Source organism: Dendropsophus ebraccatus, chromosome 7 (genome assembly GCF_027789765.1).
Source record: "Dendropsophus ebraccatus isolate aDenEbr1 chromosome 7, aDenEbr1.pat, whole genome shotgun sequence".
NCBI lineage: Eukaryota > Metazoa > Chordata > Amphibia > Anura > Hylidae > Dendropsophus > Dendropsophus ebraccatus.
The window spans coordinates 147,120,908-147,137,839 of record NC_091460.1 but is presented as its reverse complement, the minus strand read 5'-3'; the positions used below and the strand labels follow the sequence as shown (position 1 = coordinate 147,137,839).

The 16,932-nt window shown below is 46.5% G+C and overlaps 1 protein-coding gene across 2 annotated transcripts in view; it reads left to right on the top strand.

Moving 5' to 3' along the window:
- The first annotated feature begins 592 nt into the window (after positions 1-592).
- The window catches only part of GATB (glutamyl-tRNA amidotransferase subunit B), a 58,022-nt gene continuing 41,682 nt past the window's right edge, over positions 593-16,932 (top strand). The window contains exons 1-2 of one of the 2 annotated variants that reach the window (XM_069976890.1): positions 593-785; positions 10,037-10,187. In XM_069976890.1, coding sequence (XP_069832991.1) covers positions 652-785; positions 10,037-10,187 — 285 coding nt within the window. In that variant the 5' untranslated portion in view covers positions 593-651. The remainder of the gene's footprint in view (positions 786-10,036; positions 10,188-16,932) is intronic. The other variant, XM_069976891.1, reaches the window with a different exon arrangement.

Here is a 16,932-nt window from a genome sequence, read left to right as displayed (position 1 = left end):
GCCCGGCCTCCCCCACCCCCCACACACTGCCCGGCCTCCCCCCTCACCCCACACACTGCCCGGGAGCCCGGCCTCACCCACCCCCCCACACACTGCCCGGCCTCCCCCTTCCCCCACACACTGCCCGGCCTCCCCCACCCCCCACACACTGCCCGGCCTCCCCCACACACTGCCCGGGAGCCCGGCCTCATCCTCCCCCCACACACTGCCCGGGAGCCAGGCCTCGCCTCATCCTCTCCCCACACACTGCCCGGGAGCCAGGCCTCGCCTCATCCTCTCCCCACACACTGCCCGGGAGCCCGGCCTCATCCTCTCCCCACACACTGCCCGGGAGCCAGGCCTCGCCTCATCCTCTCCCCACACACTGCCCGGGAGCTCGGCCTCACACACACCCCCACACACTGCCCGGGAGCTCGGCCTCACACACACACACTGCCCGGGAGCCCAGCCTCATCCTCCCCCACACACTGCCCGGGAGCCCAGCCTCATCCTCCCCCACACACTGCCCGGGAGCCCGTGCTGACAGGAAAGCCCGCGCACACAGTTGAGCAGAGCCCCGCGCACACAGTTGAGCAGAGCCCCGCCCACACACGTGGCTGGTCACATGGGGGTGACGTCATCTCTGGCCCTTCCGGTGGGTGGGCTGTAGTCATGGCTGCGCCCTTGCTGCATGAGAGCAGACGTGGCTGCCGGCTGGTGCTGGTGCTGTGTGTGAGGCGGCAGCTCCGTGAGAAAGGACCATGGAGGAGGGCGAGCAGCAGCTGGCAGCATGCCAGAGACCCGGGGTACATAGCAGCCTGATACTGTGTAATGTAGGGGGCAGACTCCGGCCTCCAGCTGCTACAGGACTACAACTCCCAGCATGCCCGGCCGGAGCCTGACCCCCTGATGTAATGCCTGGCCTCTATTCCCTGACACGGTGCAGAGGTCGCACTATGATAGAAAAATAAAGTTATAGATGAGGTGATCTGCATCCTGTGCCTCTCCTGCTCCACCAGCCTTGTATCTGTTCTGCGGCGGAGCCTTGTATCTGTATCTGTTCTGCAGCGGCGGAGCCTTGTATCTGTTCTGCGGCGGCGGAGCCTTCTATCTGTTCTGCAGCGGCGGAGCCTTCTATCTGTTCTGCAGTGGCGGAGCCTTGTATCTGTTCTGCAGCGGCGGAGCCTTGTATCTGTTCTGCAGCGGCGGAGCCTTGTATCTGTTCTGCAGCGGCGGAGCCTTGTATCAGTTCTGCAGCGGCGGAGCCTTGTGTCTGTTCTGCAGCGGCGGAGCCTTGTATCTGTTCTGCGGCGGAGCCTTGTATCAGTTCTGCAGCGGCGGAGCCTTGTATCTGTTCTGCAGCGGCGGAGCCTTGTGTCTGTTCTGCAGCGGCGGAGCCTTGTATCTGTTCTGCGGCGGAGCCTTGTATCAGTTCTGCAGCGGCGGAGCCTTGTATCAGTTCTGCAGCGGCGGAGCCTTGTGTCTGTTCTGCAGCGGCGGAGCCTTGTATCTGTTCTGCGGCGGAGCCTTGTATCAGTTCTGCAGCAGCGGAGCCTTGTATCAGTTCTGCAGCGGCGGAGCCTTGTGTCTGTTCTGCAGCGGCGGAGCCTTGTATCTGTTCTGCGGCGGAGCCTTGTATCAGTTCTGCAGCAGCGGAGCCTTGTATCAGTTCTGCAGCGGCGGAGCCTTGTGTCTGTTCTGCAGCGGCGGAGCCTTGTATCTGTTTAGCAGCGGCGGAGCCTTGTATCTATCTGTTCTGCAGCGGCGGAGCCTTATCTGTTCTGCAGCGGCGGAGCCTTGTATCTGTTCTGCAGCGGCGGAGCCTTGCATATGTATCTGTTCTGCAGCGGCGGAGCCTAGTATCTGTTCAGCGGCGGAGCCTTGTATCTGTTCTGCAGCGGCGGAGCCTTGTATCTGTTCTGCAGCGGCGGAGCCTTGTATCTGTTCTGCAGCGGCGTAGCCTACATATTCAACAGCAGAGCCTTTTATCTGTTCTGCGTCAGCGGAGCCTTCTATCAGTTCTGCAGCAGAGCTCTCTGTTCTGGAGCGGAGCAGTCAGCTGTCTGTTCTGGAGCGGAGAATTCATGTATACCTGTCGATATAAAAGACTTAACACATCATAGATACATGTAAAAAGTTTTGATCGCTCCGAGTCTGAGTGCTCACACCTGTACTAATTGGTACCAGGTTCACTTTTAGCTGTCTGTTCTTCAGCGGAGCCGTTAGCTGTCTGTTCTGTAGCGGAGCCGTCAGCTGTCTGTTCTGTAGCGGAGCCGTCAGCTGTCTGTTCTGTAGCGGAGCCGTCAGCTATCTGTTCTGTAGCGGAGCCGTCAGCTGTCTGTTCTGCAGTGGAACTATAGAGCCACAGGATGCAGAACATTGCATTAAAGGGGTACGTCAGAGAGGATTTTTTTCTAATACAGTGGTACCTTGGTTTAAGAGCGTTTTGGTTTAAGAGCTCACAGTTTTTCAAAATTGTGACTTGGTTAAAGAGCATTGCTTTGGTTTAAGAGCTCCCTGTACTGGTTGGGAGCGCGAGTGGGGGAGGGGCATGGTCTGCATAGCGGGGTCTACAGCCCTGTACCCTGACCCAGGAAGTCTCCCTCACCTTCCAAATCATAGCAGATCCACTTCAGGCTGGGGCTTACATCAGGGGACAGGACTGTGGGGGTAATCTCTCCATAGCTGTAACCCCTCTCTCCCTGGACAGAGAGCGCTGCATGTATGTGCCCACATCTGTCCTGCTCATTCCTTCATCCTCCCTGCAGTCTCTGTCCGCCCTTGTGTTTCCCATCCTCTCCATTACTGTACAGTAACTTATAATATCACAGATTCTGCTGTTTCTCATTGTTTGTTTCATTAGTTTTACATGTTGTTCAGAATAATAAATCATCATTTTGGGGTGTGGAACCAATTGTCTGAATTTCTATGTATTCTTATGGGAAAATTTGCTTTGGTTTAAGAGTGGATTTGGATTACAAGCACAGTCCCGGAACGAATTATGCTCGTAATCCAAGGCACCACTGTACTTTGTTTTGATAAAGTTCTACTACTCTGTAATTAGAGATGAGTGAGGCGGGACGAGATTCGGGTTTGTACACACCAAGACCATCAGCATTTGAGTCTCGTTGGAGACAGCCGGAGTCCCGCCTGGAAAACAGGAAACAGCCGTATTCTCTATGTTTGGTGGTTACTATTACCGCTCGCTCTGATAGTGGCTCTAAAGTGTTATAATATTATTGAAGCAGTGTATAATAAAAAAATAAAAAAAGGTTTCTCTCCGGAGTACCCCTTTAAGGATGTTGAACCTCAAGTCTTATATTTGTTTTCGGTGACTGCTCTGTTGCTCTCTGTTATCAGCTGTTTAGGGCACGGTAGTGGCTGTCTGTAGTTGGGGATGACTGGGTAGCAACGCAGTTATATGTCCGTCCCTATGACCTCCACATATATGAGTGATGTTTCTCGCCCTAAGAAAACCTTTCTGACCTTTCCCACCTTGTGATATTTTTCTGTATGTTTCTGCTCCAGTGTCGGCCATATTGATGTCACATCGAGTTTCGGTTATTTTGGGCTCATTGCAGCAACTGGTGTCCTACTTGTATTGTTGCACTAAACCTTAAAGTTAAAACATTTGTCTAATTGCAGAGAGTCCGACCCTTGGGAGCCTGGATCGCCACTCCGGGATCTCCTTCACAGTGGAGGTTATGACCCGGCTGATGGATTGCCTGCTCAGCCAATCAGTGACTGGGGTGGGGCACCACTGCAGTCACTGATTGGCTGAGCGGGCTGTCCATCAATTGGTGCAAGCATTCCCCCCAGACCCCCCCCCCCCCCCGAGTCATGACTTGATCTGAACCCAGGGGTAAATACCTTCTGGTAGGGGTCCCTCCAGGCTCCTGTGAACTGGTGCTTCATGGGCAATTGGGAGAGGTAAGTAATGGTTGGTTATTATGTACTCTGCCAGCTGAGTTTTTAAAAAAATCCCCGGACTTCTTTAAAGGGGTAGTCTAGCGCCCAACCTTTTTTTTTTTTTTTTTTTTTTTTTTTCTCAAAGACCCAGGGAGGAGGTGGCTGAACTTAACTACATTCACCTACCTCCCCAGCTCCAGTGCAGGGGTCCGCTGTTGGCCCCTTCGGTTCCTGGTCCCCCAGCCGCTGCCTGTCTGAGCAGGGCCGACACATCACCACTAGTGATGAGCAAGCATGCTCGTCCAAGCTTGCTACTTGTTCGAGAATTAGGGTACTCATTATTCGGACGAGCATCTCGCGATATTCGAAACAATGGCATCTTCCTCTTCGTGCATGTTTGGCGGCTTTTTCTAAACCAATCATCATGCAGGAGAGTCTTAGGGAGCTCATAGCATCACGTGGGAACCCTACATGTTGATAGCAGCGATTGGCTGGCCAGATCAGATGACCCTGGCATATAAGAATCTTTGCCGGAGGTGCTCGCGTCAGACGCAGGCTGGAAGAGATTAGGAAGAGAGCTGCTTTCTGTCAGGGAGAATGTTAGGGAGGGAATTAGCGTTCCTGTAGGCAGGGATACTAGAGAGAACCCAACAGCCCTTGTAAGGGTATAAAATCTTTATTTTTTTGGGATTACTCCAGACTGCTGGCTGGGACTTGCAGTGCAGCTACCGCGATTTTAGCTGAAAACTGGTGATCGACTGCTGGCAGAAAGGGGACACAGACCCCAAAGAAGTCCTCAGTACTATTATATTTTTTGTGGCTGGTGCTGCTACTGTTGTACATTGTATTGCTGTGATTTGTAGCACAGCTGCATAGAACCTCACTGCTCATTGTCCTGTGTAACAGGTGGCATACACCATATACCACCACTTACACACAGACTATACGACAACCTCCAAAAACTAGTGTGACCAGTATCTTTTGTCATCTGAAGCCAGTCAGCAGGGTTGCTTTATTTCTTAGTGCAGCCATATCTAACCTCACTGCTGATTGTCCTGTGTAAGAGGGTGACATACACTATATAACAACACTTACTTACAGACTATACGAAAACCTCCAAAAACTAGTGTGATCAGTATATTTTCTCATCTGCAGCCAGTCTACAGGGTTGCCTTCTTTCTTAGTACAGCCATATCCAACCTCACTGCTGACTGTCCTGTGTAAGAGGTGGCATATACCATATAGCACCACTTACACACAGACTCTATACGACTACCTCCAAAAGTAGTCTGAGTAATATATTTTCTTGGCTTGCTGTGATCTGTAGTGCAGCTATCTCAGTCTTGACTGTGCAGTGTCCATAAAATGGTAAACCCCAGGGGTAAGGGTCGAGGGCATGGACGTGGTGTTTCAAGCAATGCAGTGGGCAGAGGCTGTGGTTCTGGGCAGGGTGACACAGCACTCGTTGAGGAGGGAGCAGTGGCACATCGCAAACATTCACTCCCTAGCTTCTTCTTGCAACTTACGGGGTCTCAGGGTACACCGCTATTGAAACCGCAGCAGTGTGAACAGGCGATGACGTGGTTAGCGGATAATGTGTCCAGTAACTTATCCACCACCCAGGGTACCCATGCTCAATCCTTAGCTGTTGAGCGTGTATGGCCTGAAGAGGAGGAATTGGTGGAGGAGGAAATTAAGAGTCTGCCTATTGAGGAGAGGGAATTCTTGCATGTTTGGACCCTGGCGCACATGGCTAGCTTAATGTTAGGCTGTCTTTCCCGTGACCCTCAGGTTAAAAAAAAATTCTTTCCGCCACACTGTGTCAGGCGGATGTTTGGGATGTTGAACGCCTGCGTCATCTACCTTGTTCACTGAGTTCTCACCGCCATGCTGTGTCAGGCATAATTTTTGGGAGGTTCCACGCCTGACTCATCTAAAGGCCGGTAAAGGCCACTTTATGGGCTTTTTTTTTTAAACGACCACTCCCGTGCTAAGAATAAAAAAAACAATCAGAAACATAGTTTATATACTTATCATCCCTCCTGAGCTGTTACTGTTTGAATTTCCCACCGTCTGCATACAGCCTGAGCTTCATTCTCAGTCTTCATTTCTCCCTTACTTCCTGGTTTCAGCTTCCCATGATGCACTTTGGCTGCTGTGACGTTGCAAGTGCCTGCCCCTTATTTCACTTCAACTCCCATCATACACTAAACATGACTCCCTCTCTCTCTCTTCAATCAGGCTGCTGTATAATCACACAGGTTGTCAGCCCCTGCACTGAAGCTGCACACAAATACTTTCACTTTGCAATGTAGTGTACATAGCAAAGTGACATCTGCACAATGGCCGTCCCTAATCAGGTCAGGGCAGCAGGAGAGATAAGACGGGGTCTGTCAAGGAGGGAAGACGGGGTCTGTCAAGGAGGGAAGATAAACAGGTGACATGACTCCTTCACTCACTAAGTCCACTGGGCAGCAGGAGAGAGTATGAGGGGAGGGGGGAGGCTGCCTATGTGCTGGGAGTCAGTAATGGAGAGAAGATAAGCAAGTGACATGACTCAGATGGCTTGCAGTTGCTCAGCCAATCGGAGCTGAGCAAGCAGAGTCACCTGACGAGGCAGGGGAGGGGGAGGCTGGTGTAACAGGAGCTAGAGCAGCCCTCCTGCTGATGACTCATCGTCACAAGAAGAAGCCAAGAGAAGAGCTTGGTGAGGACAGTAATTAGGTCTGCGTGAGTTTCCTGCACTTCCTGGTGGGGGGTTTAGGGCGGAAAAGACAGGAAAGGGAGACAGATAGGTGATTGAAGCATATTACACAGTTATATAACTTTGTAATGTGCTTCAATTACTGGGAAAAAGTTTTTCATGGCACTTGTCCTTTAATCTTCAATTTAAATGTTCAAATAAAATCGACTTCAATTTAAGTGCTATTTTGCAGGGCTGTCAGGTCATCTATTGTATCTCCAAGGTAAACGCCACAGCTAAAAGGAACAGACAGTGAAAATGGTGGATCCTTATTTAGGATCCTTGTGTTGTCTATTTCGAACCATACCATTGGTGGATGTAAACTTGCGAGTGTCCTCTGCTGTCCTTTCATTTTGTAGCTGTTTCAAAGGCAGTAGTCAGCAGCTCGGTAAAGACCACTTTATGGCCTTTTTTTTTTTTTAATCTTCAATTTCAATTTTCAACTCAAATCGATTTCAATTTCGACTAATAGTCGAATTCAAATTCGACCATTTTGCAGGGCAGTCTGGTTATCTATTGTATCTCCAAGATACATGCCACAGCTAAAAGGAACTGACAGTGAAATGGTGGAAAAAAGTCCACCCACTACTACTGCACTTGCCCTCTCTTAGATACTCTTTAAAGGATTAAAAGTGTATTTATTCTAATTCCGGGGCCTCTTAAGAAGACTGTATTGTTATTTCTTCGACCCTACCTCCAATGATTTTGCCTTAAAGAGGTTAAAGAGTGGATTTGGATTACAAGCTCCGTCCCGGAACGAATTATGCTCCTAATCCAAGGCACCACTGTAAATGTATTTACATGGATTTCCTATAGAAAAACTCTAGAAAAAAGCTTGGTTTTTGAACTTTTCGGTGTTGGAGCAGCCTTCCAGAACAGATGAAAGGAGAAGCCCAGCCAAGTAGTTGGCCGGCCTTCTCCTTTAAGTTTGAGAACAGAGGTATTACTGCACTGTACATGTACCTGTACACACAGGGACCCTCTCAAAACTGTTTTACACAAGACTTCAAGACTGGGTGCTTAAAAAGTTTTTCAGATCCGATCAAGTACTTTTCTTAAAAATATTGTTTGAGAACTGAATTATTTGAGTTCGGAGCAGTTTGAGAACTGAGGTGTCACTGTACTAAATCTTTACCTATAAAGATATATAAATCTGCTTGGTTCTTCCTGCTCTATAACCTGATGGTGATAGCTTAGGTAGCATCTTTATGGTAACAGGTCCCTGTAAGCTGCTTTTATATGGACCAGTTGTTGGGAATGACCCCTCCTAGGAACGCTCAATCAGTCGATAATCGGCCAGAGTAAAAGGGAATTTAGAAGCGAGACGCCTGCTAGTCTCATTTAGCCAAATTTTATTTTTTTTTTATTTTTTTTTTTTTTGCTGCTCCTTTCTGAGCTTCCATGATATATTCTACAGACCGCTACTTAACCCCTTAAGGACAGGGCCAATTGTCACTTTAGCATTTTCGTTTTTTCCTCCTCCCCTCCTAAGACTCATAACTTTTTCGTTTTTCCACCTACAGGGCCATGTGAGGGCTTGTTTTTTTTTCAAGAGCATGTGTACTTTGTAATGGCATCTTTCAATCTGCCATAAAATGAACGACGGAACCCCCAAAATATTATTTATGGGGTGAATTTGGGTCAAAGAATGTGATTCCACAAATTTTTTGGGGGGTTCCATGTTTACGCAATGCACTTTGTGGTAAAACTGACTTTTTTTCTTTATTCTATAGGTCAGTCTGAACACAGCAATGTGCATGGTTACTAGGTTTTCTAATGTTTTACTATTTTTATTAGCAGTTTAAAAAAATTTTTTTTTGCAAATAGACATATTGAAATTGGCACTATTGTAACTCCTATAGCGTTTTTATTTTTTCACCTACGGGGTCGTATGGGGTGTCATTTTTTGCGTCATGATCTCTAGTTTTTATTAGTATTATATTTTTCTAGATCAAACGTATTGATCGCTTTTTATAAATTTTTATACATAAAATGTCATTTAAAAAAAAGCAATCTCTGCGTTCACCGTGCAGGAATAGTATTATTTTATTTTAATCGGACGATTACGCACGCTATAGTATATAATATGTTAATTCACTTTATTACTTTTTATGTGTTTTATGTATGAAATCGGAAGGGGGGTAATTTACACTTTTGAGGGAGTGGCTTTGGGACATTTTGTAAAACATTTATTTATTTTTTTACACTTTTACTGACATACATTGGATTGTATACACTGATCTCTGCTATGCAATAGCATAGCAGGGATCAGTGTTATCTGTGATCTTCTGATTCAGCCTGCCTGTGGGCGATTGCGGTGGGCCGCCATTGAGGGTGAGGGCCTGGCTGCAGATAGCAGCTGGTCCTCACACGTTATGGGGTGGGGCTCGTGAGGCCGCTCCATAGCCCGCGACCGCACCAGGGCGTACATTTACGCCCTCCTGCGTTAGACCCAGGCAGCAGGGTCGTAAATGTACGCCCTGTGTCGTTAAGGGGTTAATGGATTAGGGAAGTGTACAGAAATCTGCATTTACTGTCTGTAGTTTGTGTAGTGTTTGCTGCACTTGTGATTTAACTGTTGGCTTACAAAGTGAAGTTTGTTAGTTTTAGCACTTTATTCTTAACACCTGATTCCAGATATAAGGGATGAGCAGCAGAGTTCAGTACTTAGCAGACGGCAGCCATTAGATATTTTGGAGAAGTGACAATCACGTTGCAGAGCGTCAAGGACATAACTGGTATAAATGTGCGCAAATGACTTGGCTCAGTGCAGAGCAGGAAGATCGGAGTACAGGAGTGAATACAGAGCGCCAAAGATGATGTTGAAGTAAATAAGGGAATTTAGAACATAAGAAAATGTTCTCGTGTCTCTTATCTGCTGTCAGCTGAAGAGCTTTATGACTAAAAGATCAATAAACAATAGTGCTGCTGGATTACTGTCAGATCTGCAAGAGTCCTAAGAGAGTCCCTGTGAATAGAAGCCCGGGCCGTGCAATGTGTTCAGACTAGAATCCTGACAGATAAAGCCATTGATTGCTCTGCCCACGCCTGTCTATTGCTCAGCTCATATTTTACAGAGGGAGTCATTTCCGAAATCTTTATGATTCTTTTTTTTTTTTCCTCCGTTAAATCTTTTGAGAGCGGCAGCTCCCAGCGCCCCCGTACAGCTCTCCAGTTCTGTATTCTAAGGCCTGAACACTCACTGATGTTCGCCGGAGACTCTCCGATTGTGCTGGATTCATCTTCATATTTCCTGATGCGGCTTTTCTTCCTGCCTCGTCCCACATGGTTCACACTCTTCTAAGGATTAAGCACTTCAGTAATTCTTGTGCACAGTTTTGCTCTTTAAGCTGGAGTTATTCGAGCACCCGACCGATAATATAAACTTGTTCCGTTCTCTTGCAGCTCTTTGCCGTGGGAAAGCGTTGTTGGACTTGAAATCCATGCCCAGATTAACTCCGTCTCCAAACTTTTTTCAAGTTCTGAAGTTAAGTTTGCAGCTCCGCCAAATTCAACAGTGTCGTTTTTCGATGCTTCATTGCCAGGAACTCTGCCGGTACGTACTGATTATTGCTTCTATGTCAGATTCTGTGGATTTCTGTACAGAAGTGAGGCCACATTTACATGCTCCGTATAATAAGGTCCGTGCATGGACTGAACTGTTAGAACAGTATATAGCAGTTTCATTACTTCTGACTCCCTTCTTTATTATATGATACACGTCACTAACAGATAGTGGGGCTGAGTGCCGCCATGTCTTATTCATTTCTCTAGGGCCCAGCAATGTGTGTTTCCTTTCTCCCTATATAACAGGGACGCTGAATTAGTGGAGTAATTTTGGCTTCATATTATGAGAGGTAATTCACTTCAGAACATTGTGTATAGAGCATTGTTTTATTATTGTCTTCTTTTAACGCAGCCTTTAGGGAAACGGTTTATGAAGATCACTTTTTGTCTTTTTGTTAATTTTTTTTGCTGTTTAAAATACCAAGTGATGTTTTAAGTGAAAGTAGCTGCAGATACAAAACTTTTTAAATGTTGACCCCTCTGCTCCCCACTGGTCCATTGTCCATTGTGAGTCCATTGTGAAGGTGCTCAAGGACAAGACAATAAACCCCGCTGTATGGTCAGGTTAGTGTTCTGGTGAAATACTCTTATAGGTCCAGAGAAGTGAGAAGTGCTGGAGTTATACTTGTACAATGGATGCGCCTGCACGACCTCACACAGTGTAACCGCTGGGTATAATACAGGTCAGGGCTGGGGACAGAGGGGCAGGATACTGATAGATCAAACAGTCCTGCTTTGTATATTATTATAGATTGCTAAAGTCTATGTGGTTTACACTAAGTCTGGCAGATGCTTGTATAAAGTATCCCACTAAAGTCTATGTGTAGTGCTAGTATAATAGTGCATGTGGACTACTAATATAGTATTATAGTATATGTGGGTTACTATTACTCGAGTATAGTGTATGAGCACTGCTGGCACTGTGGTATAGTGTATGAGCTCTGCTGGCACTGTGGTATAGTGTATATGAGCACTGCTGGCACTGTGGTATAGTGTATGAGCGCTGCTGGCACTGTGGTATAGTGTATGAGCACTGCTGGCACTGTGGTATAGTGTATATGAGCACTGCTGGCACTGTGGTATAGTGTATATGAGCACTGCTGGCACTGTGGTATAGTGTATATGAGCACTGCTGGCACTGTGGTATAGTGTATATGAGCACTGCTGGCACTGTGGTATAGTGTATGAGCACTGCTGGCACTGTGGTATAGTGTATATGAGCACTGCTGGCACTGTGGTATAGTGTATGAGCACTGCTGGCACTGTGGTATAGTGTATGAGCACTGCTGGCACTGTGGTATAGTGTATGAGCACTGCTGGCACTGTGGTATAGTGTATGAGCACTGCTGGCACTGTGGTATAGTGTATATGAGCACTGCTGGCACTGTGGTATAGTGTATATGAGCACTGCTGGCACTGTGGTATAGTGTATATGAGCACTGCTGGCACTGTGGTATAGTGTATATGAGCACTGCTGGCACTGTGGTATAGTGTATATGAGCACTGCTGGCACTGTGGTATAGTGTATAAGCACTGTGGTATAGTGTATATGAGCGCTGCTGGCACTGTGGTATAGTGTATAAGCACTGTGGTATAGTGTATATGAGCACTGCTGGCACTGTGGTATAGTGTATAAGCACTGTGGTATAGTGTATATGAGCGCTGCTGGCACTGTGGTATAGTGTATAAGCACTGCTGGCACTGGTATAGTGTATAAGCACTGCTGGCACTGTGGTATAGTGTATATGAGCACTGCTGGCACTGTGGTATAGTGTATATGAGCACTGCTGGCACTGTGGTATAGTGTATATGAGCACTGCTGGCACTGTGGTATAGTGTATGAGCACTGCTGGCACTTTGGTATAGTGTATGAGCACTGCTGGCACTGTGGTATAGTGTATGAGCACTGTTGTATAGTGTATGAGCACTGCTGGCACTGTGGTATAGTGTATATGAGCACTGCTGGCACTGTGGTATAGTGTATGAGCACTGCTGGCACTGTGGTATAGTGTATATGAGCACTGCTGGCACTGTGGTATAGTGTATATGAGCACTGCTGGCACTGTGGTATAGTGTATGAGCACTGCTGGCACTGTGGTATAGTGTATGAGCACTGCTGGCACTGTGGTATAGTGTATATGAGCACTGCTGGCACTGTGGTATAGTGTCTGAGCACTGTGGTATAGTGTATGAGCACTGCTGGCACCACAGTACATCCTAAGTTGGTTGTTATCACCGCACTATCAGTTTTGCAGGCTACAGTTTATGGTGACAACTAGCACAGTAGTACAGTTAAAGGGGTACTCCTCCAGTATAAATCTTTTTCTTTCAAATCAACTGGTGTCAGAAAGTTATACAGATTTGTAATTTACTTGTATAAAAAAATCTCCAGTCTTCCAGTACTTATCAGCTGCTGTATGTCCTGCAGGAAGTGGTGTATTCTCTCCAGTCTCTCTGCTGCCACCTCTGTCCATGTCAGGAACTGTCCAGAGCAGCGGAGGTTTTCTATGGGGATTTGCTGCTGCTCTGGACAGTTCCTGACATGGACAGAGGTGGCAGCAGAGAGCACTGTGTCAGGCTGGAGAGAATACACCACTTCCTGCAGGACATACAGCAGCTGATAAGTACTGTAAGGTTTGAGATTTTTAAATAGAAGTTCATTACAAATCTGTATAACTTTCTGAAACCAGAAAAAGATATTCACTGGAGTTCCCCTTTAATGTGGCTGCTGGCACTGCAGTACAGGTTGCAGGTTGTAATAGAAGGAATTTAGTGAGTCGCCATTTTGGGTTTGTATGGATGGTCTTCACATGGTGGCGGACACAGTTACTGTGAGTGTAATAGAGCAGCTCCTGCTTTTGTTATTCTGTAATATTATAACCACCCTTATTTATTTGGTTCCATTGTGACTCCACACAGTCCCTTATACAACGTCCACACGCCGAGTCATTTCAGCTTTGGCTCCATTATGGTGTCTAGACGTGCCGACGTTTTAGCGCTCAGTGACGGGTAATCTCTCTATAAGGGACATGATCCAGCCTAAATGTCTATTGTTCTGCTCTCTTTTGTTCTGAAGTCTTTATAGCTTCTTGTACGGCCGTCCGAGCTGCTGCCAGCGGAGACAGAGATAACCGCCGCCAGGTTTCATCTTCTGTCATTTACTACATTTTGCTCATTCGGATAAAATGAGCCTACTGACAATTTTCTTTTAAAGTTAAAAAAAAAAAAATCTCTCTCTCCGTTTCACATTAGCGATCACCTTTTCTTTGCCATGTCAGAAAAATGAACAGCGCTAATATTGACTTAACAGCGGCCTCTGGATTCTGCCATCTCTTCAGGTGTGAGGAGCCCGGGCCGAACGTGCACAGAAACGTCTGAGATTTCAGTAAGGATCTCACCTTGTTCCCGTTTTACGTACACAGCTGGTCTGTTCTCTGTGCCGACCCGGGATAATAAAACAGCAGCACCCTCCAAGCTAAAGGATAGACTTTTCAATTGCCACAATTATTATTATTTTTTTTAAGTTCCCCTAATTTTCCATATGTCGCTCCAAATTCTATCACCTCTCACTCATATAATGGGGCAGAGCTGAAGACAGGAGACATGGAGGTGGAAATGGTGAAGGTATATGTGTAATATCTGTTTTACTTCAGTTTTTAGGGTAAATTCACACAGGCGGATCGGCAGCGGATTTAACACTGCGAATTCGCAGCTAAATCGCCAGCGGATCGATCCCCTGTGAATTCCAATGCAATTACATACTGGCACGCTGCCAGTATGTAAGTGCCGGCTGCATTAACCCCTGCCACCCGGGATGATACATTACCGGCACCACGATCCGGCCGCGTCTGAGGCTCCCGGCTCTCGGAGGTCCCGCGCAGCCAATCAGTGACTGTGGCGGGGCCGTGCACTGATTGGTTGTGCGGGACCTCCGGGAGCCTGAGATACTGCCGGATCGTGGTGCCGGTAATGTATCATCCCGGGTGGCGGGGGTTAATGCAGCCGGCACTTACATACTGGCAGCGTGCGAGTATGTAATTGCATTGAAATTCACAGGGGATCGATTTAGCTGAAATTCACAGCGTTAAATCCGCTGCGGATCCGCCCGTGTGAATTTACCCTTAACGTATGGGTGACTCATTTCCACTTAGGGAAGAGGGAAGAGTGATTAAGCTAATATATATATATATATATATATATATATATATATATATATATATATATATATATACTCACCGGCCACTTTATTAGGTACACCTGTCCAACTGCACGTTACCACTTAATTTCTAATCAGCCAATCACATGGCGGCAACTCAGTGCATTTAGGCATGTAGACATGGTCAAGACAATCTCCTGCAGTTCAAACCGAGCATCAGTATGGGGAAGAAAGGTGATTTGAGGCCTTTGAACGTGGCATGGTTGTTGGTGCCAGAAGGGCTGGTCTGAGTATTTCAGAAACTGCTGATCTACTGGGATTTTCACGCACAACCATCTCTAAGGTTTACAGAGAATGGTCCAAAAAAGAAAAACCATCCAGTGAGCGGCCGTTCTGTGGGCGGAAATGCCTTGTTGATGCCAGAGGTCAGAGGAGAATGGGCAGACTGGTTCCAGCTGATAGAAAGGCAACAGTGACTCAAATAGCCAACCGTTACAGCCAAGGTAGGCCGAAGAGCATCTCTGAACGCACAGTACGGCCAACTCTGAGGCAGATGGGCTACAGCAGCAGAAGACCACCCATTACTAGCATGGTGTACCTAATAAAGTGTCCGGTGAGTGTGTGTGTGTGTATATATATATATATATATATATATATATATATATATATATATCGTTAGAAATGTCTGTGCAGCCCTAATATATATATATATATTAGGGCTGCACAGACGTTTCTAACTATATATATATATATATATATATATATATATATATATATATACACAGCCTTTTGCTGCACGATAATCAAGACGTGTGTAGACTTGGTAAGGGAGCATTAAACTAGCAGATCGCTCTTGCTTAGGGTCCTATTACACAGGCTGATGGGGGCCCGATTAATACCTGTAAATGAGCACCAATCTGGTAGATCAGCGCTCGTTTACTGGGCCTATTACACGGCCCGATAATCATTTATCAAGGGCTTCACAGACATCCTTACCGTTGTCCTTGCAGCCCTTGTTTAAACAGTAAACATTACCTATCCACGCTCCAAGGCTCCTCCTGCAGTCTGCTTCTTCCCAGGTCTTGCTCGCTGGAGCTTTAGAATAGCCGGTCAGCTCAGACAGGCCGCTCTGAAGCTGCAGCACACGGGACTGGGGAGGAAGCCCTGGAATGTGGATAGGTAATGTCTACTGTTTGCAGAATTGCCGGCTGTGCGTAGCTTTTACGCGTAGTGATGCGCAGTTGACGGCCAATAAAAGCAATGATCAGCTTCATTACACTGAGCAATAATCGTCCATATTGGGCCAATTCGGCTGATTATAACTCTGTGTAATAGGGCCCTTAGGGTACATGCATGCTTGAAGTCTCCACAGAAATTGTGGTGTAGTGTGCACGTACCCTTTTACTGCAGGGTCAGGCCATGTAATAAGGCCCCTTTGGTCAAGGAGATACATGCACCAGAGAGTAAAAGGATTTTTTGACAAGGAGTCAAATGGGCTTTCCCAAACCTGGAATTGGAGGGGGAGCAAGGATTTGTTACAGCTTGCTGCACTTCACAAGCTTGGGAAAGCCTATTCTAACCTGCTTGGCTCCTTTTATAATAAAAGCATGTTTCCATGTTATAGAGGGACAGACAGATATATGAAAGGTACCATGTGTCTCCTTGACCTAACAGCATCTCACAGTGTCAGCAGTTTGGAACGTGAATTACAGTTGAAAGATTGACTTTAAATACATTGGAGCATGTTTACATGCTGTGCACCGCATTTATTATGCTTTTTTAACCCGTTTTCCACCCCACCATACAAAGGGGACGTGCCTGTGACAAAGGGGTGTGGCTTAAGAATTCCGACGATTATTTCTCTCCGATTATTATGGACTTGTAATAAGATGTGCATACATATAGGATACATGTAATAGTGAATTCTGTGGTCATTAGTTCTTATTCCCTGCAGCACATTAAAGCATCCCATGATACGGATAGTAGGTGGAAGGATGATGTCCAGCTATTGCTTAGTACTATAAGCAGCATCTCAGGATGGAGAGAATAAAGTCAGATTAAAGGAAATAATCTGCGTATCTGATGGGGAGCGAGGGGATTGATCTGTCGGAGAAACCAAGTGTTCCAGCCGAGTTTGGCCTCCTGCAGGTTTATAATGAGCGCCTGCGACCCGTGAACCAGCCATTCGGCTTTAAAGTGTCCAGAGATTATAACAGAAAACAAAGGCTGTAATGGCCCCGCATCTCCATCATAAGTGAGCCGGGTTCCATTAACATAAGTAATATGATATAGAAGATATCAGAATGAGCAGTTCACAGAATATAAGAATAAGAACAATACTGCGCCCACATCCTGGGACATAACATTTAGTGTATGGTTTGCAGTCAGTAAGTTCATTAGCCCATTGTTCTGAGTGGATGAAATAACCCTTAAAGAGTCACTGTCGTATTTTTTTTTTTTGCAGAAATCAATAGTCCAGGCGATTTTAAGAAACTTTGTAATTGGGTTTATTAGCCAAATCTGCCATTATCTGCATGTAAAAAGCTTTTTCCCAGGTCCCCCCCGTCCTTCCTCTTTT